Raw genomic sequence first — 25,019 nt, 5'->3', positions numbered from 1 at the left:
TGCATTCAGAACTTACCAACAAACAGCTTGACATCGCTCACGCTGAAATCTGGATCTGGCATTCTGTGACAGAAATGTAGCTTGTATTAAAACACCTGAAGTCACACATCACTCACAGCATATGAGTGTTGACATTAATAAGACAGAAGAGAGAAAAACAGAAAACAAAAGGACGTACTGGATACCAAGACCATCTGACTTGACAAAGACCAGGGGCTCCCGCAGACCTTCTCTTTGGATGTATTCGAAGGTGAAGTCTAGCGGTAGGACAAAGAAGCATACACACAGATTGCATGTGCTAAGCTTCGGACTGAAGTAAAAAGTAAGCTGCTCCAAAATGAAAATAAAGGGAACACCAAAACAACGCAATGCAACTGCAAGTTGATCATCCTTCTGTGATAGCCTGACCATTCAGGAAGCAACACTCATTGAGAATCCATTTTCCATACTTTTGTGCAAATGTAAAACTTCACAAATGATTTTGCAAGCAGCAGAACGTTCTCCATGGCATCTCCAGAATCTGTCATGTCTTGTCAGGTGTTGGAGTTTGAACCGGCTCTCCTCTGTGAAGAGTACAGGGCAACAATGGCCAATATGCCAACCTTGATGTTCTCTGGTATACACAAATCACACTGTACGGTTTTGAGCTGTAAGCATAGGCCCCATGTGTGGACACCAGACCTTCACGCCCTTCTCATAAACTCTGTTTCTGACCATTTGAGCAGAAACATGTATGTCCGTGGCCCGTCTGTCCCTCCATGAGAAGCCAGTGCTCACGGAGGCATGGAAGACTAGAGGATCTAACCAGAGAGTGTTTATGGGTAGTACGAGAGAGGAATCTCGCAACTTTTTCCGGGTGGTGTCCACTAAGTGGCGCCATCCAGACAGCGCAGAGGAGCGCAGAGGAGCGCCAAGGAGCGCAGAGGCTGTTAAAATGAATGGGGTCCATGGAGCTCATCCACAGATGCTGCCATTGCTTTGGGAGAGAATTGGTATTGTTGTTTCATTTTATTTTTCCCAAAGGCAGGATGAATTATCCTTTCAAACAGCACTTAGTTTAAATGTTTAAACTCTCTGGATCTTTGTAAAATACGTCTTTATTGTCAATATGACGTCACGAGTGGCTTCACACACTGCGTTTGGATTGGTCGGCCGGCTGCATTGCTTTGATCACGACGGCCGTAAAGCAATTTTGTTAGCAAGATGCTAGCGGAACCTGACTCATAAATGCCAATGCTGTAAGAAATCAGAAGGACATAACTCCCAGGCTATTGTACATTTCATTTACACCCACATTGGTTTCTCAGAACTTACAATAATATTGTCATGTTTCAGCCGACAGCGAGCACAATTGTCAGTTATTAGCGCCAGCCTTATGGGCTCTGCTGTCTCGACAGCGCACTCTAGGTGAACTGCAGGCATGGGTTGGAGGGCGAGATTCAACACTGTATGTAAACCCACTGTGATCTAACACACATCCTCCATAACGAATTCACTCTGCTACCCACAGGGAGACATTTCAGGACATTAAACTGCAGACTGATAAATATAAGAACTCTTTTGTCCCAGCTGTCATAAGAATGCTTAATGACAGATAGACATGCCATGCAGTTCACAATTTTACGTTTTTTTATGTTATGTATGCACCACCTCTATATTTGAGTGATGTGGATGTGTGGGTAGTACATGATGCAATGATTGAAGTCCAAGAACGATTTTCCCCATTGCTAAGGACAATGTGCTGGGGGACGCAGCAAACATTCTCACCACAACACACATTGATGTGCCATCTTTGTCGAGCACCACAACCTGTGACTTCAGTGTGTGATAGACATCGCCTTGTGGTACCTCCAGGGGACACTAACAAAATGAAAATGTGACCAAAATCTCAGCCAGAATGATTGAAAAATAGCAGTGGTCTATAGACATGACCTACAGAATATTTTTTTTGGGCCGTGTTTTGTTTTTTTTTACCTCTAATTTCTAACCATTGCTGGTTAAATGTGCACAACAGTATGCAAAATGAATTCAGTTGAGAGTCAATTCGGCTGACATCACATACGTATGATTAACATTGCATAACACTGTTTTTTTGCGTTCCGTTTATGTTTATGGAGCTGTGTAGAATTGCAATTGGTTGATACATCAACTCACCTTTGCCTTCCATGTACTTCACGAGGTCAATATCGAACCGGTCACAATGGAGCTTCTCCTCCAGATCAAAGGTTCTCTTCCCATCAATCTCATCATCAGAAATCCCATCGTCTTGGTAACGACGCCGTGTACCTGTGCGCTGTGCATAGAAAACAGTTCATATAAATATATGGGTGCGACAATGTGTGTTATTAGCTTTAAGAGTTTTGAAAATAAAATACAAACCAATTCCAAACACACCATAGAACTTGGCTGTAGGCTATTTGTTTATTGCTGACAGGAGCAGTAAACAGAAATTCAATAATGGCATGATGAGAGAGGCAACAGAAAACGAAAATGCTACATGTTTGGAACGTTGCTTGTTCAGTTCGTCATATGATTGGCTGTTGGCAGCGGAACATTCCGGACACTTGCAGAGACATTCCATACTGCCATTTCAAACTGCACCCATACTTACATACTGCCCCCTATACATATGGACAATCTTTGAAGTGCCTTGTCTCCTCTATTAAAACGATTTTCTGTTTATAACATGTATTTTGGATTTTTTTTCACTCAGCCACAGGTATAAAACACATTCCATACGACAAAGCACATGGAAAATAATTCCTTGCACATTTTATGTGATGAAGCCAGAGTCCAATTACAAAATTGAAGTCTGTGAAAATAAATGGAAAGTCAATTTTAAACTTGCCTCATGCTTTACACATTTCATTTTATCTCTATTTCAAAACTCGCACTCAATATATTGGGTATACACTTCCCCTTCAGGGGACAATAAGATTTTCAATTTCAACCCAAAGGTACAAGCTACTCGCTCAGAGCAATGCCTTGGACTGGCCTTGGGGCATCTCTGGAAAGTGGTGCCTGCCAATTGTGGAGCAGTGGGCAAAGAGGAGGCTGATCAAGGAAATCCAAACTGTCAGCCTTCCAGTCCAAGCAAGTTTTTTTCCACTTACTCCTTACCTTCACATATGCTCTAATTTATTAAAGATGTGTTTTAAAAAAACTTTCCCACAACTATTTAGACAAGGACAAATGGCACGTCTATTTGGTTGGTATAATCTACCGTAATAAGACCTGTGTTCACAATGCAAAGGTTTGAAAATAAAATAAGGCACGTCCAACTTTACAATTGTGTGTTGTCTTGTAGGCCTACTTCTATGCTTCATTCCTGTTCACCATTTCAAAACAAAGCCACGCGCCCAAAGATAAACTTGGCTTGAACTTGTCACTCGCTGGGCTCCAGTTGCACGTGTGTCTATTGCCATGCCAACGCATCCGCCACACTGCGACCGTGTTGTTTATCGGTCACAGGAGAAGTTTGCTTCACCTAGCATCTTATTACTTTACCATTTCAGTCGTGATAAGACAGATTTTGTAGAACTTACCAGGCGCTTGCTGTATCGAGTATGTGAGTCTTCCATGATCTGTAGCGAAAATAATTAAATACATATGAGAGAACTAAACAGAACTGAGAAAAGGAAATACATTACTGAATTTATGGCAGGCAGCTGTACCGGTAGGCCTATCTAAAATGAACACTACAATGTAACGTACAGATAGCAGCTGTGTGTATGAATTGCGTTGTTTATTATGTTCAAAATTGTTTTTTGATGTCATGCACACTGCCACTGGGCATCAGCTGAGGCTAACGTAGCTGTCCGGGCAGTACAGCTGACAAAGTTGATGCTAGCTAGGTATGATAGCTAGCATCAAGTCTTCATTTGCTGTGACAAGGAAGGTACTATGTTATCGGCTAAATAGCAGAGGATACACCCTGCATGGCACTCAAGAAGTAGTAATTCCGATTCACGAACAACTTAGTTTGCATGAAGTATACTGGTCAAGAAAATGACTGCTAAACACGGGCAGGTTTCGGACGTAGCACTCTTTTGTTACGGTCGGACCATGTTCAACTATTCGAGGTAGCTCTAGTCAATCAGGGTGCTTAGCTGGCCACCAAAACAATGGTTTGAGGGAACGAAACACTTCGCAGTGACAGCAAACTGCACAAGGATAGCATCCACTTTAATCATTTAACCATAAAGCTACGTGCAAATACAGATAGTCACAATTTAATGGCCCTCCTAAATCCTAATCAACGTCCAATTCATTCAACAACCTCGTATCTAACGACAGCTAGAGCGTAGGTTTGCGTTGCCTTTCTGAGAAGAAAGCCTCGATACCTTGCTAACAAACGCAATAAGCAACAAAAAAACGGAATGTGATGTAACCCCACGACTATCTACATTATTAGTTAATGAGAAGCACCTGACAGACCAACACAATACCAGTTAACGTTAGCTCGTTTTCGCAGATGGAGTTATCAACGATTTAGAGCTCTAATCCGGGTATGAAAATGTATCGCTGTTGTTTATTGCAGCCGTATAGGAACTATAAACATGATACAACACACCGACATCACCACCACCGATCCCAAAACGTATGAGAAACGGAAAACCCCTTAATTTGAATTTTACGGGCCGGGTTACTATGAACAGTAAACAGCCTGATATTAGCACTCCGGAACAAAAAGAATGGACATAATGCTGATATGGATGTTCGAAAATCGAAATCGTACCCAGGCTAGCATGCTAGCTCAATATAGAAAGAACTTTAAGCAAACGTTACCAGTTGCGGCTCATGGAGTGTGGTTATTTGTAAACACCTCTGCGACTTAACCAGCCACCTTCTTGCATTTCCAAAACAGAGTGGAATTAATCTTCAATAATCTTCCTATTCTCATTTGTTATCTTTGTTATTGTGCGATAAAGTTAGGACGGTTCACCGAAGACCGCCATTTTCAACTTGTCACAGAACACACACACACAGCCATACAATGGTAAAATCCTCGCATCCATTTGCTTAAATGTCATTGGCCAGAAAGTGTGTCGATCTGGAAAAAGAAAGCCGACCTGAATGACGTTTAATCTCTTGGCCACGCCCAACTATGAATTAATTTAGGACGGAGATATGCTTGCTGCGCATGCAACCGCGTGCGACAGAATGCACATACTTGCTGCAGTATAACCGGAGCATTTTACACGATACTTGTGGTCAACTAGTGGGCATGTTCTCCATCATTGTTTGACTCTACCTTGACCATGATGACCTCAAAATTGAAGTTCGGAAGATCACCCCTCGCGGATTTGTCAATATTGCACCTGCACGTACATAACCATACGCTCGCGTCTGCGTACCTTCTGTCTATGGAAGGTACGCGTTCTTGCACGAAACGTGCCCGCGCACGCATTTCCTGTAGCAAGCATATGTCTGCTAATAATTCCTCGTCTTTTTCACATGCTTGACTAAATGTTTAATCTCCATAAAATCATGATCTTTTCTTTACACATATCACTGCTCATTGGAGATATGGCAAGGCCTTTCATTTTACACATATACTACCTTATTTCGTTTTCTCTTCTTGTTCATTGAAAAAATACCCTCAGCGGGAACTGTGCTGTCAATTCAGTGTTTTTGGGCACCATGTTGCAACATAGGCTACACTTAATGCATTGCAGAACCATAAATTCCTCAAGTGACAAATAAAACGGATCATGATGACCCTCTCTATGCATTCTTTTATATTCTGGTGTACTTATGTGGCCAGAAGTTGACATTAATGGCTGTATTTTTAAATATTTTGAGTGATTCATGAATTAAGTTACATAAGATGTACACCGGCTACTTTTCATTGTGTCAAAGGGAAAATTCTTTAATGTTGTTCCTTCCATGACAAGATATATACATCTACAAATCTGCAGAATTACATGCATGAACATGCATCAAATATGTCAGATATCAAGATAAGTTGATTAGTTTGTGTAACCTTCGAATTCATTAGAAGAAGCATAGCTGGACTACTAAAACTACATTATATCTGTGTGTGTGTGTGTGTGTGTGTGTGTGTGTGTGTGTGTGTGTGTGTGTGTGTGTGTGTGTGTGTGTGCGCAGGCCCATCACTAGGTTCGAGAGACAGGGGGGAGGCTCAGCCCCAGAGGAAAAAAATGCACCAAAAAAAATTCAGCTCACCTGCTAAGGTTTTGTCAATGAATTCATTATTTTAAGAGCAAAGAAATCCCGTACACTGTTCATTTCACCAACACATTTTAATACATTGTTTCGGTCATCCAACCTTCTTCATGTTGTATTAAAGTTTGTTGGTGGAATGGACAGTGTGCAGGATTTCTTTACACTTGAATGACAACCCCACTGGGATAATGTCCTACGCACATGCCCACCTACAGAGGTGTGCAAAAGCGTCTTCTTGAACAATTATTTTAAAGAGCACCATACCGATTTTTGAACACTACATTACATTTTTTGAAATTCACATTTTAATGAACATTCCTTACATGTAAGCTAAACAAAACATTTCAAAATGTTTCAACTGATGAATATTATGTACGGAAGTTAAAATGATTAGATAAAAATGCCAAGAGCATAATTTACGCAAGGACTAGGAACTTTAAGGAGTTACTAACTGCGCGTCTCCAGGAGAAGCAGTGGTCAGGAAGCGATTCAAACAGGTTCCTTACTTGGAAAACTATCCCCGGCAGACATTTTTACTCCATTAGAAGCTATTTTAATCAGTTCATGTGTGTTTTCAAACTGTTAAGACAAATATTAAAGCTCAACTATAATTTCAAGACAATGCCAAATGGATTTATTACACGGGTATTGTGAGTGAAAATTGGTACTTTGGGTCTGAAGATTTCATCCGTGTAAGTAACTTAATTACACTTTTCTCGAGGTGTTAGTCACAAAGCACAATCCTCTACCTGTTTCCCCCCCGCATAAAATATTGCTGTGCAGTAGGATATAAGTGGCATTAATCAATAAATAAACAAACAGGAACGTGTATTCAGATTAATTTGCCCTCTTGGTGGTTCGTATTCAGTGCTTTACTGCATTTGTTTTTGGAAAAATGTAAAAAAAAAAAACTTTTTTTTTTTTGCAAAATCGTTAAAGGGGGGGCTAATACTAATGTAGGGGGGGCTAAATCCCCCCTAAAATAGGCCTAACGACGGCCCTGTGTGTGTGTGTGTCCTTGAGTTCAAGTAAAGGGACCAAAATTGACAATTATATAATGGACAAATAAATGGACAATTATAAATGGACATTTGGTCCCTTTACTTGCACTGAATTACAAGGAAAAAAAAGTGAAAATTAAAGCCCAACTGGGAAACTCCAACCCCCATTGTCATTGTGACACAGCACTCCACAGCACACAAGTGTTCACTGCACACTGCATACAACGAAATTGCATTTATGCTTCACCCGTGCAAGGGGGCAGCCCCCAATGGCGCCCCTGGGGAGCAGTGCGGCGGTACGGTACCATGCTCAGGGTACCTCAGTCATGGATCAGGATGGGGAGAGCACTGGTTAATTACTACCCCCACCAACCTGGCAGGTCGGGAGTCGAACCAATATACAGTACATATACAATATACAGTATTGCGTGTGATAAACAGCTTGCCTATTAAATTGATGGCCCAAATGTGTAAACAGATCTACTGTACACCAGGCGTGGGGAACCCTTTTCATTCGAGGGGCCACTTCCAATTCCTCCAAGGGCCGTACTATGAAGACAAACCAGGATTTCCCCTTGCACTTTGAAGGTGGGCTGCCTTCAACAGACCCCACCTTCTCTAGGTCCCATGAAATATAACTTAATTGTATTGCAAATGTAATTTCTAAGATTCTTTTACAAGACATGACATATTTCAAGTGAAGTGAAAAGTGAAGTGAAAGTGAAAGCCCATTGGGAAACTCCAACTCCCATTATCATTGTGACACAGCACTCCACAGCACACAAGTAGGGAGCACTGCACACAACGAAATTGCATCTATGCCTCACCCGTGCAAGAGGGGGGGTTACCTCAGTCATGGAGGAGGATGGGAGAGAGCACTGGTTGATTACTCTCCCCACCAACCTTGCGGGTTGGGAGTCAAACCGGCAACCTTTGGGCTACAAGTCTGACACCATAACCGCTTACCCATGAAGCTACATAACATTCAAATTATATTGTGGTCCGGATAAAACGTCCCTCGAGACATAGGTTGCCCAGATGCCCTCCCCTGGGGAAGGACCATAAGCCAGGCCTAATATGAAGGCTCGTAAAAAATGCAAAAGAATGAAAGAAAGCAAAATAATGGGCACACAGACAGGGCAACAGTAGACAAGGAGAGAATGAGACCAGTCTTTACAGCTGTGCATTTACACCGTTGATTAGTATTTTATTACACAACATCCAGTACACTGCAAAGACAAACAATGGTCTCCCTCAGAGATGGGAAGCCAACACATTGACACTTTTAATCGCAACAAAAAAATTCACACCCACACATGTAGACTTCATCTGACTATGGGGACTAAGGGGGACTACACATCATACAACATATTCCAACAGCCAACAAACAAACATTGGTGGGTTCAGGCAATCCTCATTTAAATGCCACTTTAATGCACAAGACTACAAAACCGGTTAGCCTACTTCACACAGGGTGGGGGGGGCAGGGATCTGATTACGATCTGATCAATCATGGCAACACCAAGTGATTTGTTCCTTTCCTGAAGAGACAAAAACACATGAAAACAAATTAGCCAAGATAGATTAGAGCTGGGGTGTGAAACTCAAATTGACCGAGGGCCAAAATCAAAATCTGGAGCAAAGTCACGGGCCAAACTCAATATTTTTTTTTTACTTTTTTTAATAAAAAAATTGGACTAAAATTGCTCATATTTAAATTTATATTTAAACAGAATCCCATAATAATTCAAATGTGCCTGCACATATTCTGTTGCATTAGATTGTGAGCTGTTTCAATGGCCTGGGCCCACTCATATTCCTGTTATATACACATTTTCACGTTCAAATCTTAATACACTATACAGTTATGGTGAATGTGGCCCAACTGTACACATTTGAAATGATCTCGCGGGCCATATAAAATGGCTCCGCGGGCCTGAGTTTGACATCCCTGGATTACACACTGCAATCTCAGGAATTTTCTTTCTTTCTTTCACAATCAAATCAAAGTGCACACTGCAGTAATGCAACTTGTGATATGAGGCAGTAGTACCTGACGTTTTCTTAATATTACTATTGTTATTAGCAGCAGTGGTAGTCTACCTGAAGTTTCCTTGTTATGAAAAGAAGCTGTAGATGTAGGCAAAGCCAACAATACCAAGAATTAAACAGCAAAGCATAATCATCATTTTTTTCTGCAGAGAAAAAGAGGAGAGAGTCACAATAAGAATATGCATGAAATTTCAGGAGCCCACGTGGGAAAAAAACAGGCACGGTCACATAATGGAGAAAGGAAATATGAACTCAAAATTGTTTTGACTTTGAATAATGCTATTTTTAAAAGCTTGTAACTGAAGACATATTGTGGTCATTCACATTGTCGCTTTTCAGAAAAATATGTGACTGTGCTCTTTTTTTCCAAACTGTGTGCTTCTCACTTGTTTCCACAGAAAAGTCTGATCCCCAGTACCTCTCCCCACATCACAAAATAGGAAAGGAAATCAGGAGAGAGGGGCAGGGAAACCATTTTAAGGTGTGCATTTCAAACAGGTGTGCGTGTGTGATAGGTAGACAGAGACAACTACTATAACATGTAATGATATGGATGATGGTGGTGTTAATACACTAGGATTTTAGGGAATAGTAAGACATGAATAGCAGACTTGAGAGGGAAAAAAACTTCTTCTCTGTGTTACCAACCATGCATGCATTTTTGGTATTATGATCACCGGCTCTTTGATGATTTAAACAGTGCAAAGAATGAATAATATCAATCGTATACATATATATAATTTAGGAAAAAGGATATCCAATATCTTTCCAAAGTATTGTATGTGGGCTAACCAAAGAAACAGTAGCCAGGAACTTAAAAAATAGAATGTGTTTTATTACTCAGATAAAATCTTTGGCTTTCACAGAATAAATGTTTTAATTTCACATTCATTATATTACAAATCCCTCCAATATGAATAACCCAGAGGTATAAGAAGGGAGTGTCATTTGTTCATTCCGTCTGCAGTCCCAAAAATACATCATATCACCCAGGGCAGAACAGGGACCAGAAAACGGCCCAGGCATTATTGGCTAAAGATGGACACAACCGCCCAAAGAACAGGCAAAAAACTACAGTTCACATCAATGTGAATTAGAATTAATGTCAAAAGATAAATAAAGTCATTCAAGTGAAGGTATGGGGGCTGCTTCCGTACTGTATCCTGATTGGTTCAATCAAATGTCTATATTGAAGATGGATCATTATGGCTGCCACATCTAAATTGCGGGCCAGTCTCTGAGGGAAAGAAGGAAGGTTGTTGGCCCACCGGGAAAAAGCCCTTCATCCCAGATTACCAATCAAGGCCTGATATCAGATCAAATTAATTGCATCGTAGCTCCAGTCTGTCCAGTGTCCAGTTTTTAGTTAATTCCCAAAATTCATGCAGCCCATTCACAAATTTGATATTGGAATATTGGTCTGCCCAGAGGATGGTTTTTGCAGCCAAATAGGCCTACGATGTGTATGTGACACCGTCTATGATGTCATAATGTCTATGATGTTTATGATGTCACAATGTCAATGACGTCAGTGTTGAAGATGTCACAATGTCAATGACGTCACAATGTCTATGCTGTTTATGATGTCACAATACCTATGATGTTTATGACTGGTAATTTATCATCTATGGTGATTATGAGGTCATAATGTCTATGATGTCACAATGTCTGTGATGTCACAATGTCTATGATGTTTATGATGTCACAATGTCTATGATGTTTATGACTGGTAATTTAAAATGGTGAATGTACAAGAAGATCCACATATTCATGCATGAAAAGTGTAAATTTTCTAGCCTTAATGAAAACTTTGAAATTGATGGTGGTAGATGACATTTGTGAGGGGACAGCATCAATTTGGGACAAATTTGGGATACAAAAAATAAAGACACAGGACAAAGTAAGCCTCATTAACACAAACTTGTGTAAGTCATGAGCTGTAAAGCCTGGAGAATTTTAACTTAACATTTGCATGCAACGTTTCAGGGAAATCAAACAAGCCTACAAAATAATTTGTTGCTATTTTTTTCTTTTTTTTCCACGAAATCACTGGGCCCTCTGTCAGTTTTCATATAGTTTGAAAAAAAGGTTGCCCAGTCATAGACATTCACAAGTTTGCAAGAATGTGTCACAATGGTCAAGAAATAAAATAAATGTTCCCTTAAAAAATAAATAAATCTTACAGCTTAAAAAATAAAAAGTGAAATGTTCTGACTTTTTTTTTAAGTGAAAAGCCCCCAAAAAAGAGCTCATACGGCGGTCACAGTCTTTCTTTAAAAACCATTACTGAATCATCTGGAAAAATGTACTTATGATCCATTAATTAGAAATCTGATTCCTTGTGCAAGGCAAAAAAAAAACATATGCCTCATTAAAATGTCCGTCAGCAGTTTCATTCACTGCTGTGTGACATCAGCCCTGGACAGATCCTGATTGATTCCCTCCTTTTCTCTGTTACAGTACTTGTGTTTGTGAACGCAGGGGAAAGGGGCAGGTGCTGACATGATGGGAGGATGAGGGATGAACAGATGAGTGCAAGGGGGCAGTGAGGTGACTTCAGACAGTCTGCGAGATGATGATAGCGATGATGATGACAGCCAGAACCCCACAGACCACACCAATAATGATCGTCTTCTACAAAAGGGGAGGGATAAACACAAGTGTTATAATATGAACATTATGCATGTCGTCATTGATTTCACCCTTAAAAAGAAAAATCACAGAAACTACTCGAGACATCACCGTCCTCCACCCATAAGATCTACCGTCCTCCACCCATAGGATCTAGGATTTATTCAATAAAAGAATGAACCAATTTCTTCTGTTTTCACACATCCTGTGATGAGACCGTGGCCATTTTCAAACTCGTTCTAAGCTCTGAATGGCTTGTAGGGGGTGAAGGCAGAGGCGTTGCAGTTAGAGCCATGGAAGTAAGATACTAATCCAATTGACCTCAGTGTTCCATTTTTGCGCAAGGATGCTGGCTCAGGGAGCCTTTGACACATAGATCGCCATTGACATAGTTCCAGGAAGTGAGCAATCGAACACACAAAAGGCAGTAAAGGTAAATGTCCAAATATAATTAATTTTACTTCATTTTTATGTTAGTGGTTCTATGTTCTATGTTCAGTCTGTATCAAAAAGAAAGCTGCTTCCTAGAATTATTTGAATCTACGTGAATCATGACACCAACCAACTTTCTGTACCCCAGTTGTCACAACTCTGAATTTCATGGCTCTGGTTGTAGTCTCTTAATTCCAACAGAAGATTTTTTTGGTACACTGGGAATGGTGAATATGGTTTGTTTTTGAGCTTGTGAAACCCAATTTGATGTTCAGGGTGCAGCAACAGGCTTTTTAAACATTTGACCTTCGTTTCCACAGTTTCACTAACCTCAATGACGATGAACAATGAAGACCAACACCAATCAACTCAGTGAATTAGGATCACAGACCTAAAATTGGGATGTTGACAGGGGCTTGACATAGGGCTGCACGATTATGGAAAAAAATCATAATCACGATATTTTTCGTCAAAATCGTAATCACGATTATTAATCACGAAAATTGATTTTCTGCAGATTTTTTTGAAAATTATAACAAGATGAAATATAACCAAGAATTAATTATATACGGGATGAGCAAAATAAAAATTATTGTAAAAATTATGCAAAGGCAATAGCATGAAACTTAGGTGCACAGATTTCTGACCAGAAACACCAGCCTGTCAGTATGTTCTGGCTTCAAGGACGCTCTCAAAGGTAGGTCACTATTGCCACGATTAAATCACGATTGAAATCACGACTTCGATTTCATGATTTTACCATGATTTTCGATTATTTGCAATTAATTGTGCAGCCCTAGCTTGGCAGGAATTGTCTTTGCATTAATGTCGCCTATGCTACAGATAGTGGCCATATGGAAAACGTATAAAATGGGAAAAAATAACAATGATGTTTATTGTGACTATTCTATCGCTTTTCCTTTATAAAATACAGTGTGATGAAATTGGTTCATTATTTTTGACTGACCATGTATAAATAAGACCATTAACCATTATAGCCATGCCAAACACACAAAACTGCCATCCAGTACTTCACAATACAATCCCAGTCCAGTCTTATGAAAGCAATGCAAATACTAAAAAGGGTGCGATCCCATTCCAGAGCCAAACCCAAAGCCTTTCCCAAAACCACCAGTGTTGGGGAAGTTACTCAAAAACTGTAACGCATTACTGAATACATGTTACCGTCTCTTCAAAGTTAGGAAGAATTTATATTACCAATTTTCTCCCTACATTATGGCGCTACAGCAAAAAGTAATGCATTACAGTAATGAATTACTTTTGTAATGTGTTACTCCCAACACTGAAAACCACAAAGGACGGCAGGCATGTTGGGGACTTACTCCATAGTGGCCTGTGCTCAGGCCGGCTTCAGGCCAACAGACAACCCAATTATTAAAGCAATAACTGCCAAAACCACCACGACAATAGACACCAAAATTATAGTTTTCTGGAAGACACAAACAAAAACTCATTTTCAGCAACTGTGCAAAACAAAACATCTTTAAAAATACCTGCCCTTTCTTACAGGTCAAAATGAGGCCTGTTTATCAGATGAGACATTTACGTCAGTCGTGTCAATCATCCAGTGAGAAGTAACCAGAGTCCATTGACACACATACACACCCACATGGTAAACAGATGAAAATGAAGGACAAAGACAGACACTGTACACAAGACTCTTGTATGTGTGCAAAGGGTGAGAGCCTAGCTTAAGAAAGCACAAAACAAAAAACATAATGCATAACCTGATTCAACCAATTTCTGCATCATCCTCCTGAATACAAATCATCAATGAGGTAGATCCGATCATTTTTTTAAATCCCGTCTTTAGAGCAGAGGCAAATACATAGCAGTTTTTTGTAACTTTCTGAAGCGTGGCTCTCCACCTGCATTCTGTCAAATGTACAGTATTTTGTGAATGTGGTGTGTTGGGAAGGTGGTTGTGTGCACAAGTGTAGTAACCATTTCTCACCACATGAAGGCATCATCCATCTGCTTTACAGGGATATCAAGTCTTTTTTGGCCAGAGAGAAGAGAGCGGAGGTCGACAGGTGAAGGGGGTCAGAGCAACAGGAGGAAGCAGGATAAGCAGCATCAACAGGAAAGAAAGGGAAGAAGGAGAGGAGAGGAGGGGCTTTAAATCACAACACTTTGGATCTTTTGGGTTGGATCTGCTCGGACTGGAGCAGCAACTCACACGCCGCGCCTCCTGTTGGTATCTGGCGGCCTTTTTGGTGTCCGCCACCGCCCGGTCCACGAAGCCCACCGACTGGTCTACATTATTCTCAATCCGCTCAATCATGCCACCCTGACCGCCACCACACACAGAGAGAGAGAGAGAGAGAGAGAGAGAGAGAGAGAGAGAGAGAGAGAGAGAGAGAGAGAGAGAGAGAGAGAGAGAGAGAGAGAGAGAGAGAGAGAGAGAGAGAGAGAGAGAGGAAGGCAACAACAACAAGGAAAGGAGAAAGGCAGTGGCACCAGAAAAAGAAGTAAGCAAGGCCCCACAGAGAGAGAACAACTACTAAGCAAGGAGGCCAAGCGTAATGAGGCAAGGAGAAAAAAACAGAAAAAGTAAGAAAGGTACAGAGAGCGCAGAAGTAGCAGGTGAGAGAGATACAGAAAATAGGTGGAAATCAAGTAGACAGAAACGAAGATTGAGGAACGGCCTGTACAGAAGCAGCAAAAGTTTTGGGGAAATATTATAACCTGTTCTGCATGTACTGTACACAGTGCTTCATGCGGGAGTTTTTTTAATCAAACGGCCTACTGCTTCTGTGTAAATAAAGGAGAAGTGTTGCTACAGGAAATGACACCTAAATGCGTGTAGCTCAGAGACCTCTGTTGGTCAGCAGAGAAGAGATAAGAGGAGAAGGAGGAAGGAGGCTGTCAAAGTCACATGACATGCCTTCACCAACAGATTCTAACGCATCATGACATACCTTCCGGGCTTTGCTCTGATACCTGACTGCCTTCTTGGTTTCTGCTTTTGCCACTGCAATATGATCTACTGACTTGGATACATTCACTTCAATGTTCTCAATGGTATCTCCCTGAAAACACAAAATAATTCAATCAATGGCAGATTCATTTCCATAGCAAATGATCAAGAAATCACAACAAAAAAGATGTAAAATACACAAAAGGCATGATCACACAATCTCTGTCACAAAGACAGAAAAACACACAGAAGACGAAGTCATGTTGACGTGGACTACTCACCTGGCTACACACTTGCCCTCAGAATGCATAAAATCAAATATCCAGCAAATTAGACACAGAAACGTTGAATTGAAACGAAAAATATTGACCAAAAATATTGAAGAATACTGACACTGAGATGACCTATATAATGATGAGACATATAATGAATGGACTGATGGATTCAGAAAGCGGGAGAGAGAGAGAGAGAGAAACAGAAAGAGAGCGTGTGTGTTGCAGAAAGAGAAAACATGATTCTGCTGACCACTGATGGATTCTGAATATTGACCCCAATCTCATACATAACATTTCAATGTCCATGTATTGTTTATCCGTGTTTGAATAACTCTCGAAGTCTATTTGAGGCCCGATAAAAGTTGTCTTTGTTCTCTGGCCTCAGGATGTTTGATACTCCCTCCCCCCGGCCCCAACTGTTCAACTGAAATTGCCTTTGAACCTTGCTATTGGACAAGACTACAACTGAAAGTGACATCATTCAATGTGACCCCACTTCCTGTGAAAGCTGTTTACATTTGATGCTGGCCTTGTTAGGGGTTGTAGGCAGCGACCCAATGCGAGTCTCTACCGGATGCGAGTCCTCCGGATATCCGTGCGAGTATTCACGACAGTTTTACCTCAGCTACTCGATTTCGATCCGATGTGAGTCTGGAAGAGACATGTGCCATGCGTAAATAGCGTCGCATATCGCCGGTTCAAAGGCAACACCAATGAAAAGAACAAGCTCCATGACCCCCCAAAAAATAAAATTAGTACTTTGTTACATCCTGATTTGGTTGTAAAAAGGTTTCAATCAGGGTTTATTCATCACATGAAAACGTTACGGAAGTGTTACTTTTTCTCGGTTGGCTTTACCTGACACCACAAGATAGGTAAAACACCAGCCAGTCAAGTCATGCTGCGCGTTAACCACTTCGTAGAAAAAGTTGCACAAGACTAAAATCACTCAACTTTCTCCCCCCTCTCTTTGCTCATCAAGCTCCCTGCCTCCACTGGTTATAAAGACATGAGGCATTCCGAATAACTGCTTACACAAGCTCTTTAAAATAATGTGATGCACTTTCTTTATGTCTTGGTTTTGGCCAGCTAATTTGAATACACCATGATGCAGGCCTAAATTCGCACATCGTTAAAACATTCACAATGCACGCAAAGTCACCCATAATGTCCATGGATATGAAATTGGATATGAAAATATCCTAAAACAACATCGGAGGGCCCGTGGTGATGGAAACTTAGGCCGGGGTCCGAGACCGAGTTGTTAGGGACAATCATATTTTTGAAGGGACAATCATGTGCTACTCACAGCGCCAGAGCCATTGAATTCATAGATAATAGATGGCTCTGACAGCGCGACTCACATCCGGTAGCTGTGGTACCGCAGAGCATTGGTGATGTTCGAAAAGCACATCTGCTTGTGTGCAACTCGCATCGGGTAGTGACTCACATCAGGTTTCTACAGGGGTCCCTTCACCTTTTACCCTCTTCTTTGTTTGTACCATGTAACTGTTAGCACCTCAGAGAGGGGTTGAGGGGGACTGTGGATAGGCATTTGCGCCTAATGGTCTCCTCTCTCTCTCAAGCTACTAAATCTTGTCTCTGAATTCCAACTGCTGAACTGGATCTGAACTGAAGTCTTAAATATGAATAAGTAGTAAAACCCAGTTATTATCACCACTCACTTGAGGTGTCAGCTTGAAGATGATGAGACAGCAATGAAAGCTCAAGAGTACCCAGCAGATAAGATTGGTAGTTCTTGAAGGAAAGAGGGCTGAAGAATTAAAGGAAGGAGCTATGGAAAAAAGGAACAAAGAGAAAATAGTGGCGAGGTGGAGAAAAGTTATGATATGAAATGCAGGAAAGTGTAAGAGCAGGTTGTTTCATGTGAGGAAAAGGGCATGGGGGGACTGCGTAATATGTAGACCGACTGTTGATGATGAATTTGAGGATGACCTGAGAAGTGTGAAGATGATCGATATGGAATGAAGGTGAGCGTACCTGGTTCTCCACCAACATGGCGATATCCACGAACATATCGTGCAGCTCCTTAATGCTGCTCTCCAGTCGCACAATGTCCTTGTGCCGCGCTTCAATTTCACTCAACGCCTGCTTAGAGATACTGGAATCTACAATCTACACATGCACAAAAACACGCATGCACACACACAAGCACACCTTAGTAAAAAGGCAAAAACTAACATGATACAAATTCCAAGCTTTTCTCTCCCGCAAAATGCTAAAAAGCTAATATAAATAGGCCACCACTATTGACGCTAGCAGCATAAACATTCATATTGACGTTATCAGCTGTGACCTTGAAAGCCAAGTCTTAGCTGTGCCCGTGGAAGGGGAAAGACTGTGAAAGTTTACGCGGAATATCTCCATAACTGCTTCACACAACGATCCAACATTTTTAAGATACAGAGCTACAAATGGTATTGACCACTTTCAACAAAGAAACAAAACAAGCAAAAAATATCCCCTAGCTTACGTAGAGTAGCCAAAAACAATTACTTTGCAGCAATCCCACCCTGTAACACAATGTGGTACATCTGCTTTGGGTCACAGAGCTTCATATACTCATCCAAACAATAAAGATAGTGCATTCACCCCTGCTGTGAAGACGGCTGCGTTTCCACTCTCCAACATCTCCTCCAACTCATCATCAGTGGTGGCTTTACCGGCTGTGATAAAAAAAAAAATGAAATGGTAGAGAGCAGTGATGATGACAGGGAAAGGCTACGTTTAAGTTATGTTTTTAATTCCCAATTAAAAATTGTGAATTAAATAGTTCTGTCATGTTTTGTTGTTGTTGTTGTGCACCTTGTAGTTAACCTTGAATTGTGAGGAGGGGATCTCATTTATTGATTGATTTACTTTATTAATCCATTATTACTTCTATTATTACTTTGTTATCATTAAAAAGTATTATTAATAAGCAATCTATATGGGCGGAAGGGGGGGTGGGGGGTTGGCGGGATTGGTTAAACACTTCTGACAACTACTTTTGTTGCTCCGCCCACAATTGTGTTGCCTTCAATGACAATGAAAATAAACTCCTTGAATCTTGAATGAGCATACTCATATTCTATTTATCTAAAATAGTTTAATTATGTCCATAGCATTGTTCTTCCTTTAGCACTTCATCTAGTAGAAAGGCTGACAGCTAGTGACTCAGCAAAAACAGTAAAAACCACAAGGCCAGTGGAGGAAAAAAGGTAATGTCTAGCCCTGATGTGTGTGTGTGTGTCTGTGTGTGTGTCTGTGTGTGTGTGTGTGTGTGTGTGTGTGTTTACACACTGATTTCCAGCTGTCTCTGGATACGTCCTTTACTCCTCTCCCTGAAGTCCACCTGCGCCTCGTTGTACTTCGTCATTACTTCCACAAACTTCCGAGACAGGACAGCATGCTGCAGAGCAAAGAGGTGGCACAAAGACAAATGAGGAAGTGTGTAGACTTGAAATGTGCTGTAAAATTACATACCACCGTGTTTGTCACCTACATAGGCATGCACAGACAGGGATGAGGTGAGGTAGTGCTAAACTACAGTGCACCTGTCCCTTTACTTTTATAATATAATATAATATAATATAATATAATATAATATAATATAATATAATATAATATAATAGCCTCTATAGCCCAGTAAGGAACTTTCACTTGGCCAGCGGACCCCACCTCGAGCAACTGCCCCCCACCACTGGTCACCTTGATGGCAGACACCAGAGCCACCTCATCTAATAGGAGAGTCAAGCTTATCCCATGAACCGCTATGGTCCATGTTTTATAGCAGAGACAAGAGAGTGTCAGTTGCAGACCTGTGACTTGCGTATCCTCATGTCAGCTGAAACTCTTTCTTCCTGGTCCGTCTCCAGGTTTCTTTCGATGGCTGGGGAAACACACATCAAGGGCTTTTAATTTAACTTTTAAGTTTCACCATCATTGAACATCCTGCAGTAACCTCTGGAAGTAGTCTACGGCGTAGACTCTACGTCATTGACGTAAATAAGGTATATTTAGGTCAGTCGTCCACACTGTGTCCTACTATGTACTTCTATAGAACTAGACTTTTTCCAGTGTTTTTTAACTATTGAAGTAAAAGTACAGTATTTCTCAAAATGTTTTGTCTTTAAAAATCTATGAACAATGGAGCATAACACCTTATGTTTGCTTATACTGCATGTATTACCAGTATATAAAAGTTTCTCTTTTTTTTACTTTATTTCCATTGCCATGTTTGCCAAATATTAGTGTGATACTGTTGGTCGAGGATACCATGTAATTTGACAACCAGCCGACTGACGTTTTTGGCCATATTGTGGGCATGCCCTTACTGTTGCCCTACCACAAAGCCAGGCTAAACCAAACTTCTCTTCCAAGTTGCCTACCTACTCAATCAACCCTTAAAGTGATACTGTCCCATTTTTGGAAATAAGCTCATATTACACCTCCCCTTGAGTTAAATAATAGGGTTTTACCGTTCTCCTGTACTTTCAACCGTTTTCTGGTTATGGCAGTGCAAATTTTACCTCCAAGCTAGCAGTTAACATTGAGTCCTATGAGACCAGTTAGCCACCAACTTGGTCTCATAGGACTCAATGTTAACTGCTTGCTTGGAGGTAAAATTTGCACTGCCATACTCAGAGAATAGTTGAAACTGAAAGTACAGGAGAAAGGAAAAAACTCAATTATTTAACTCAAGAGTAGGTGTATTATGAGCTCATTTTCAAAAATGGGACAGTATCACTTTAAGGCCCGTATTGTTACTTTTGTGTTCAGCAATCTGCATTGGCGACCGGTGTCTACTTGAATCCTACTAGATATTTTCCACATACTGTATTGTTTGCTGTTTGCATTCTTTTTTGCAAGTCATTTTGCATAAAAGCACCCGCCAAACCTAATGTAATTTATGAGTGTGTGTGCAAGAGAGAAACAGAGAGGACACACACCCACAGAGAAAAATAAAAGGTGCTAAATGGACCAAAATGGACTGCATTTATATAGCGCCTTTCCACTCCTTCGAGCACTCAAAGCGCTTTACATTGCATGCCTCACATTCACCCATTCACACTCACACACCGGTGGCCGTGGCTGCCACGCAGGGTACCACCCTGCCACCAGGAGCAACTTGGGGTTACGCATCTTGCTCAAGGACACAACGATGGCGTCAGGCCGAGCGGGGCTCGAACCTGCAACCTTTGGGTTGCCAAACGGCTCATCTACTACCTGAGCTACCACCGCCCCAGAGTAGATACATCCCATTTCAACCTTTAAAAGGTGCACTGTGTAGGATGGTGGCCAGAGTAGGCATTGCAGGTAGGTATAGTTAGTGTAGGTATGCTGCTCATTGAAACTGTGCTGCTTATTGACAAAATGTGATCTTTTCACAAATGTTTACTACATATTAAATCAATATTTATTCGTATGACTTACGTACAGCAAGTTTAAGGCGCTTGTGAAAACTCTTCTTCCCTTCATGACATACCTGTCAACTTTGAGCTCCCAAAATCTGGGAAATTTCCCATATTTTAAGCCAAAATCCAGGAAATTTTCTAAAGGCCAAATTCTGACAGTCAACGGGATGACAGGCGGATCGGACGGTGCGTTCTACTCTGCTTTTCACAACAGCGCACGTGCATAGTACTGTCTAAAATCCCTCAGCACACGTTTTACAGCGTGGAGAAACAGTGCATTGAGCGCAATGAGTTTCTTCTTGTTGTTTTATGCATTGCATGAACTGACGGTTTCTGAGGAAAAGAGTGGGCGCATAAGCGCTACGGAGCTCGAGGGTGACAGCTCGTATTTTCAAGGAACTTCAATTCTTGGTGTCATATCTGGCATACAATCTTCTGGCAGGTAGCTTGATAAGCAAGACCCTCTGTATCTCTCTTCAAGAGGGGGTGTGGCTCGTCGGACAGGGCCATGGGTATAATTACTGGACCGACGGTGTTTTTAGATAATGTGAAAAATCCGGGATATTTCCGGGAAAAAATTCAAATCGGGAAGAAATCAGGAAATGAGACAAAATTAGGGAGTTTCCCGGGAAATTAGGGATGGTTGACAGGTATGCTTCATGATACAACTAAGCCAACTCTTCCAAACCCCTGTAGCACTCCAGCATTTTCTCAGATAATGTGTTGTATGCTGTTTTTGGCTCCTCTTGTGAGTTACTTTGAATACAAAAAAACATCTGCCAAAACCTGAAATGTAATGCAATAAACTTTCAGTGTGTGTGTGTGTGTGTGTGTGTGTGTGTGTGTGTGTGTGTGTGTGTGTGTGTGTGTGTGTGTGTGTGTGTGTGTGTGTGTGTGAGATTATGAGTGTGAGTGTGAGTGTGAGTGTAAGTGCGAGTGCGAGTGCGAGTGCGAGTGAGAGAGAGAGAGAGACACACAGAGACACAGAGAGACAGAGAGACAGAGAGACAGACAGAGAGAGAGCGAGCCCGGTGGGAGAAAGAGGGAGAAACATATAAAGAGAGAAAAAGAGACAGTGAGAGAGAGAGCGAGAGGTGAGGTGGAGATTATTACTGATCTTACTCTTGAGTTTGTTTCGAGCATTGTTGGCCATCTTTTTGATGTCATTAGTGAGAGCCTCCAGGTCATCTTGTGTTTCTGAGAAGGGAGAGCAGTCAAATGAATGTGTTGCCAGTAATTATATGCATGTCTACATGATAAACTGAATATCTTTGTCTCTGTAAACCTCTGTACACCTGCCCTGTAATTTGAAGAGAATGTAAAATGTGACCTTATATCCCCCCTGCCAGGGCCATGGAAGTAAGGGTTAGGCTAATCCCATTAACCTCTGTGTTTCATTTTTACACAATGCAGCCCCATCAAGCCTTTGACACACAGATAGACATTGACATAGTTCCAAAATAGTTCCAGGAAGTAGGCGTAGAACACCGAAACTGCGGTAAAGGTGGACATAATTGTTTTTTTTTAACTTTATCTTTGCTTGTTATGGTACTTTTACAAAAATGTTATTAAGTATTAAACAAAACGGGAAAATGACATATTGCATTTCCATGACTTTTGGGATTACAACTACAGGAACCTGGTTACTATCTGAAACAATGGCATTGCAGCATGAATGACACCAAGTACACAGAAAGTTATTAGAAAATATGCGTAGTTTGAAATGGTATACAAAGTAAACTAGTGTGTTCAGTAAGATGTGTTGTAAACTCCTGTCTTACTCTGTTCTGATGTGGGCGCGGAGAGTATGACTGAGTACAGTTTCTTGACTTCCACAACATTGTCGTCGATCTTGTCAATGCTACTCCTGATGTCTTCAATCTAAAACATAAAAATAGGGGTTGGGGGTGTGAAAGGTGTGTTCTAAACATGAAGTCAATTCAGGTCAAGTCAAGTCAGCTTTTATTGTCAGTTTCTTCATATGCACAGGTCATATAAGGAAATTGAAATTACGTTTCTCTCTCTATAGTATAGAGTCTATGAAGGACATAGACATACACAGGACTGAACTACCCAGGGCTGCATTTCCCAAAAACATTTAAGTAGTACTTAAGCCTAAGTAGGACTACTACTTACGTTTGAGATGCCCCCTTGCAATATATAACATCACTAAAAGTTTATACTGTACATACAATAATGTGATGGGTCTACATACAATTATTTTTTTCAAGCACATGAAAACAAAATGCTTGCGCTAAATGCATGTGCTAACATTACAGTGGTACCAGGGGCTTAGTTTAGAAGGGACAGACTTCAGTAATTAAGACTTCCAGACAAGAATAACAATTCATAACAAAAACAAATGGTTTATCTTCACAAGTGAATATTTGATAATGGCAACAACAGTCTTGCCCATTTGATAATGGATATAAATGTTACTGCATACTCCACAGCATATTTATCAAGCTTATGATTTTACTGATATTAGAAAAAATACAACATTCTAATTTGCTACACATCAATCTGTTAAAGATACTAGACTGCCCTAAAAGTCAATGTTGTTAATTGACTTGTGTTGAACAGATATGTATCCTTGTCCTGTGATGTGACATATGGACAACGAACATATGGTATTGAGGTTGGGTCTGGAATGCCTCAGAGGCTTCCTAAAGCCCGTCTCACAGAATTATGTGAAGGTGGGGAATTAAATGTGTTTTGGCATACATTTATTCTGTGCTCTTTCAAGCTTAACTAGCAACCTCAGTTGTTTGCCACTGAATTGTAACAAGATTACTGGCCATCATTCTAAAGTGGATGTTGAAATGCAATAACATACTAGAGTTTTTTTTCCACATGCATGGCATATTACTGTACCTTCAACACATTCACGTTATTGTCATTCATCATCTTCACGGATTTACAATCACCAACATGTGACTCAGTCCTGACTTGGACTCTAGTCTGTCTTGTCTCAGATTCTAACCTCTTTGGACATAGCCTTGTCCCAGACTTGACTAATCCCGTCTTGGACTTCTCTTGGACTCTACCTAGGTGGACTTGACTACAGCCCTGGCAAAGACCATCATGATCATAAACATAAACGGATCATTATCATGATCATCAGAAACTGATGTCTGTGTTTTGTGTAAAACATTTTAAATGTGTCAGCCTACACGTATTAGGACAGAAGATGGAGAACAAACGTCACACATTTGCAATGTCTCGAAGGGAGGAGTAAGAAACGGAGCAAATAGAAGGGAGGGAGAGAATGGAATGAGACTACAGGGGAGTGAGATGCATTTTAGATCAGCGTTATCTCTCGTTCAGACCTTTTTGAGATGCAATTTCATAGTGTACTAGCCAGGCTGCGCCCTCCTAGTGACGCAACACCTTCAGGGTTGCTTCTAGTTAGGCCAGGAGCAATACAAATGTCGTTTCTGAGCTCCAGAAAAATCGGGAACTCCTCCCACTTTGTCGGGAAGCAAAAAAAACAGCAACAAACCAAAGGAGGCGGGTCAACCATGCTGTTTGGGAAATGATAATTGTTATGCTCTTGGTCAGACCAGGTCTCGATACGATTTGAAAGTCAATGATAATCAGGCTAATAGTGTACACACATTGAGTTGTGCCTTTATACAATATAATCTTAACATTACATCACATTACACTTAGCTGACGCTTTTTTATCCAAAGCAATTTACAGATATTACAGGCTATTGGTTACAGTCCCTGGAGCGCTGTGGGGTTAGGTGCCTTGCTCAAGGACACTTCAGCCATGGATGGAGGTGAAGGGAGTGGTAAGGGCAGGTTTCCACCCTGTAACCCTGTAATCTACAGTCCAATTCCCTAACCATTACATCACGGCCCATTACATGCACCTACTTGTACGCTTATGGAGAGCATTTGCATCATGTCCCAATCCCACCCCATTGCTCTTTCCCAATCATTTCCTGGTACCAGGGCAATAAAAGGGGCAATATTAGATATCGTCGGCACATTGAAATAGATTATATGATTTTAATCACTATGACATTTCCAAAAAACCCTAAATTTAAAGAAAAAGCTGATTGAATCATTCAAC

At 40.9% G+C, this 25,019-nt stretch overlaps 2 protein-coding genes and 1 long non-coding RNA gene across 8 annotated transcripts in view; 1 reads left to right on the top strand and 2 right to left on the bottom strand.

Moving 5' to 3' along the window:
• The window catches only part of kdm2ab (lysine (K)-specific demethylase 2Ab), a 22,182-nt gene extending 17,010 nt beyond the window's left edge, over nucleotides 1-5,172 (bottom strand). Inside the window, exons 1-5 of the mRNA XM_063190380.1 lie at nucleotides 4,789-5,172; nucleotides 3,546-3,584; nucleotides 2,155-2,293; nucleotides 179-257; nucleotides 17-63 (exon numbers count right to left, since the gene is read on the bottom strand). Of these exons, the coding sequence (XP_063046450.1) occupies nucleotides 17-63; nucleotides 179-257; nucleotides 2,155-2,293; nucleotides 3,546-3,581 (301 nt within the window). The 5' untranslated portion in view covers nucleotides 3,582-3,584; nucleotides 4,789-5,172. The remainder of the gene's footprint in view (nucleotides 1-16; nucleotides 64-178; nucleotides 258-2,154; nucleotides 2,294-3,545; nucleotides 3,585-4,788) is intronic.
• On the top strand, nucleotides 2,942-11,782 carry LOC134440349 (uncharacterized). Its single transcript, XR_010032950.1, has 4 exons — nucleotides 2,942-3,676; nucleotides 6,112-6,197; nucleotides 9,641-9,723; nucleotides 11,703-11,782. It is a non-coding gene; the product is annotated as an uncharacterized LOC134440349 (long non-coding RNA).
• stx3b (syntaxin 3b) overlaps nucleotides 8,411-25,019 on the bottom strand; it is a 20,989-nt gene continuing 4,380 nt past the window's right edge. The window contains exons 3-12 of one of the 6 annotated variants that reach the window (XM_063190387.1): nucleotides 22,720-22,819; nucleotides 22,061-22,135; nucleotides 19,343-19,413; nucleotides 18,825-18,933; nucleotides 18,135-18,208; nucleotides 17,523-17,657; nucleotides 15,248-15,358; nucleotides 14,506-14,616; nucleotides 9,294-9,385; nucleotides 8,411-8,731 (exon numbers count right to left, since the gene is read on the bottom strand). In XM_063190387.1, coding sequence (XP_063046457.1) covers nucleotides 9,308-9,385; nucleotides 14,506-14,616; nucleotides 15,248-15,358; nucleotides 17,523-17,657; nucleotides 18,135-18,208; nucleotides 18,825-18,933; nucleotides 19,343-19,413; nucleotides 22,061-22,135; nucleotides 22,720-22,819 — 864 coding nt within the window. In that variant the 3' untranslated portion in view covers nucleotides 8,411-8,731; nucleotides 9,294-9,307. Of the gene's footprint in view, nucleotides 8,732-9,293; nucleotides 9,386-10,056; nucleotides 11,877-13,648; nucleotides 13,756-14,280; nucleotides 15,359-17,206; nucleotides 17,317-17,522; nucleotides 17,658-18,134; nucleotides 18,209-18,824; nucleotides 18,934-19,342; nucleotides 19,414-22,060; nucleotides 22,136-22,719; nucleotides 22,820-25,019 lie in introns of those variants that run through there. The other 5 variants (XM_063190384.1, XM_063190385.1, XR_010032949.1 and 2 more) reach the window with 5 other exon arrangements.

The sequence above is a fragment of the Engraulis encrasicolus genome, chromosome 23 (assembly GCF_034702125.1).
Source record: "Engraulis encrasicolus isolate BLACKSEA-1 chromosome 23, IST_EnEncr_1.0, whole genome shotgun sequence".
NCBI lineage: Eukaryota > Metazoa > Chordata > Actinopteri > Clupeiformes > Engraulidae > Engraulis > Engraulis encrasicolus.
Note: the sequence above shows the minus strand (reverse complement) of the source record. Positions and strands in the feature narration are given on the sequence as shown.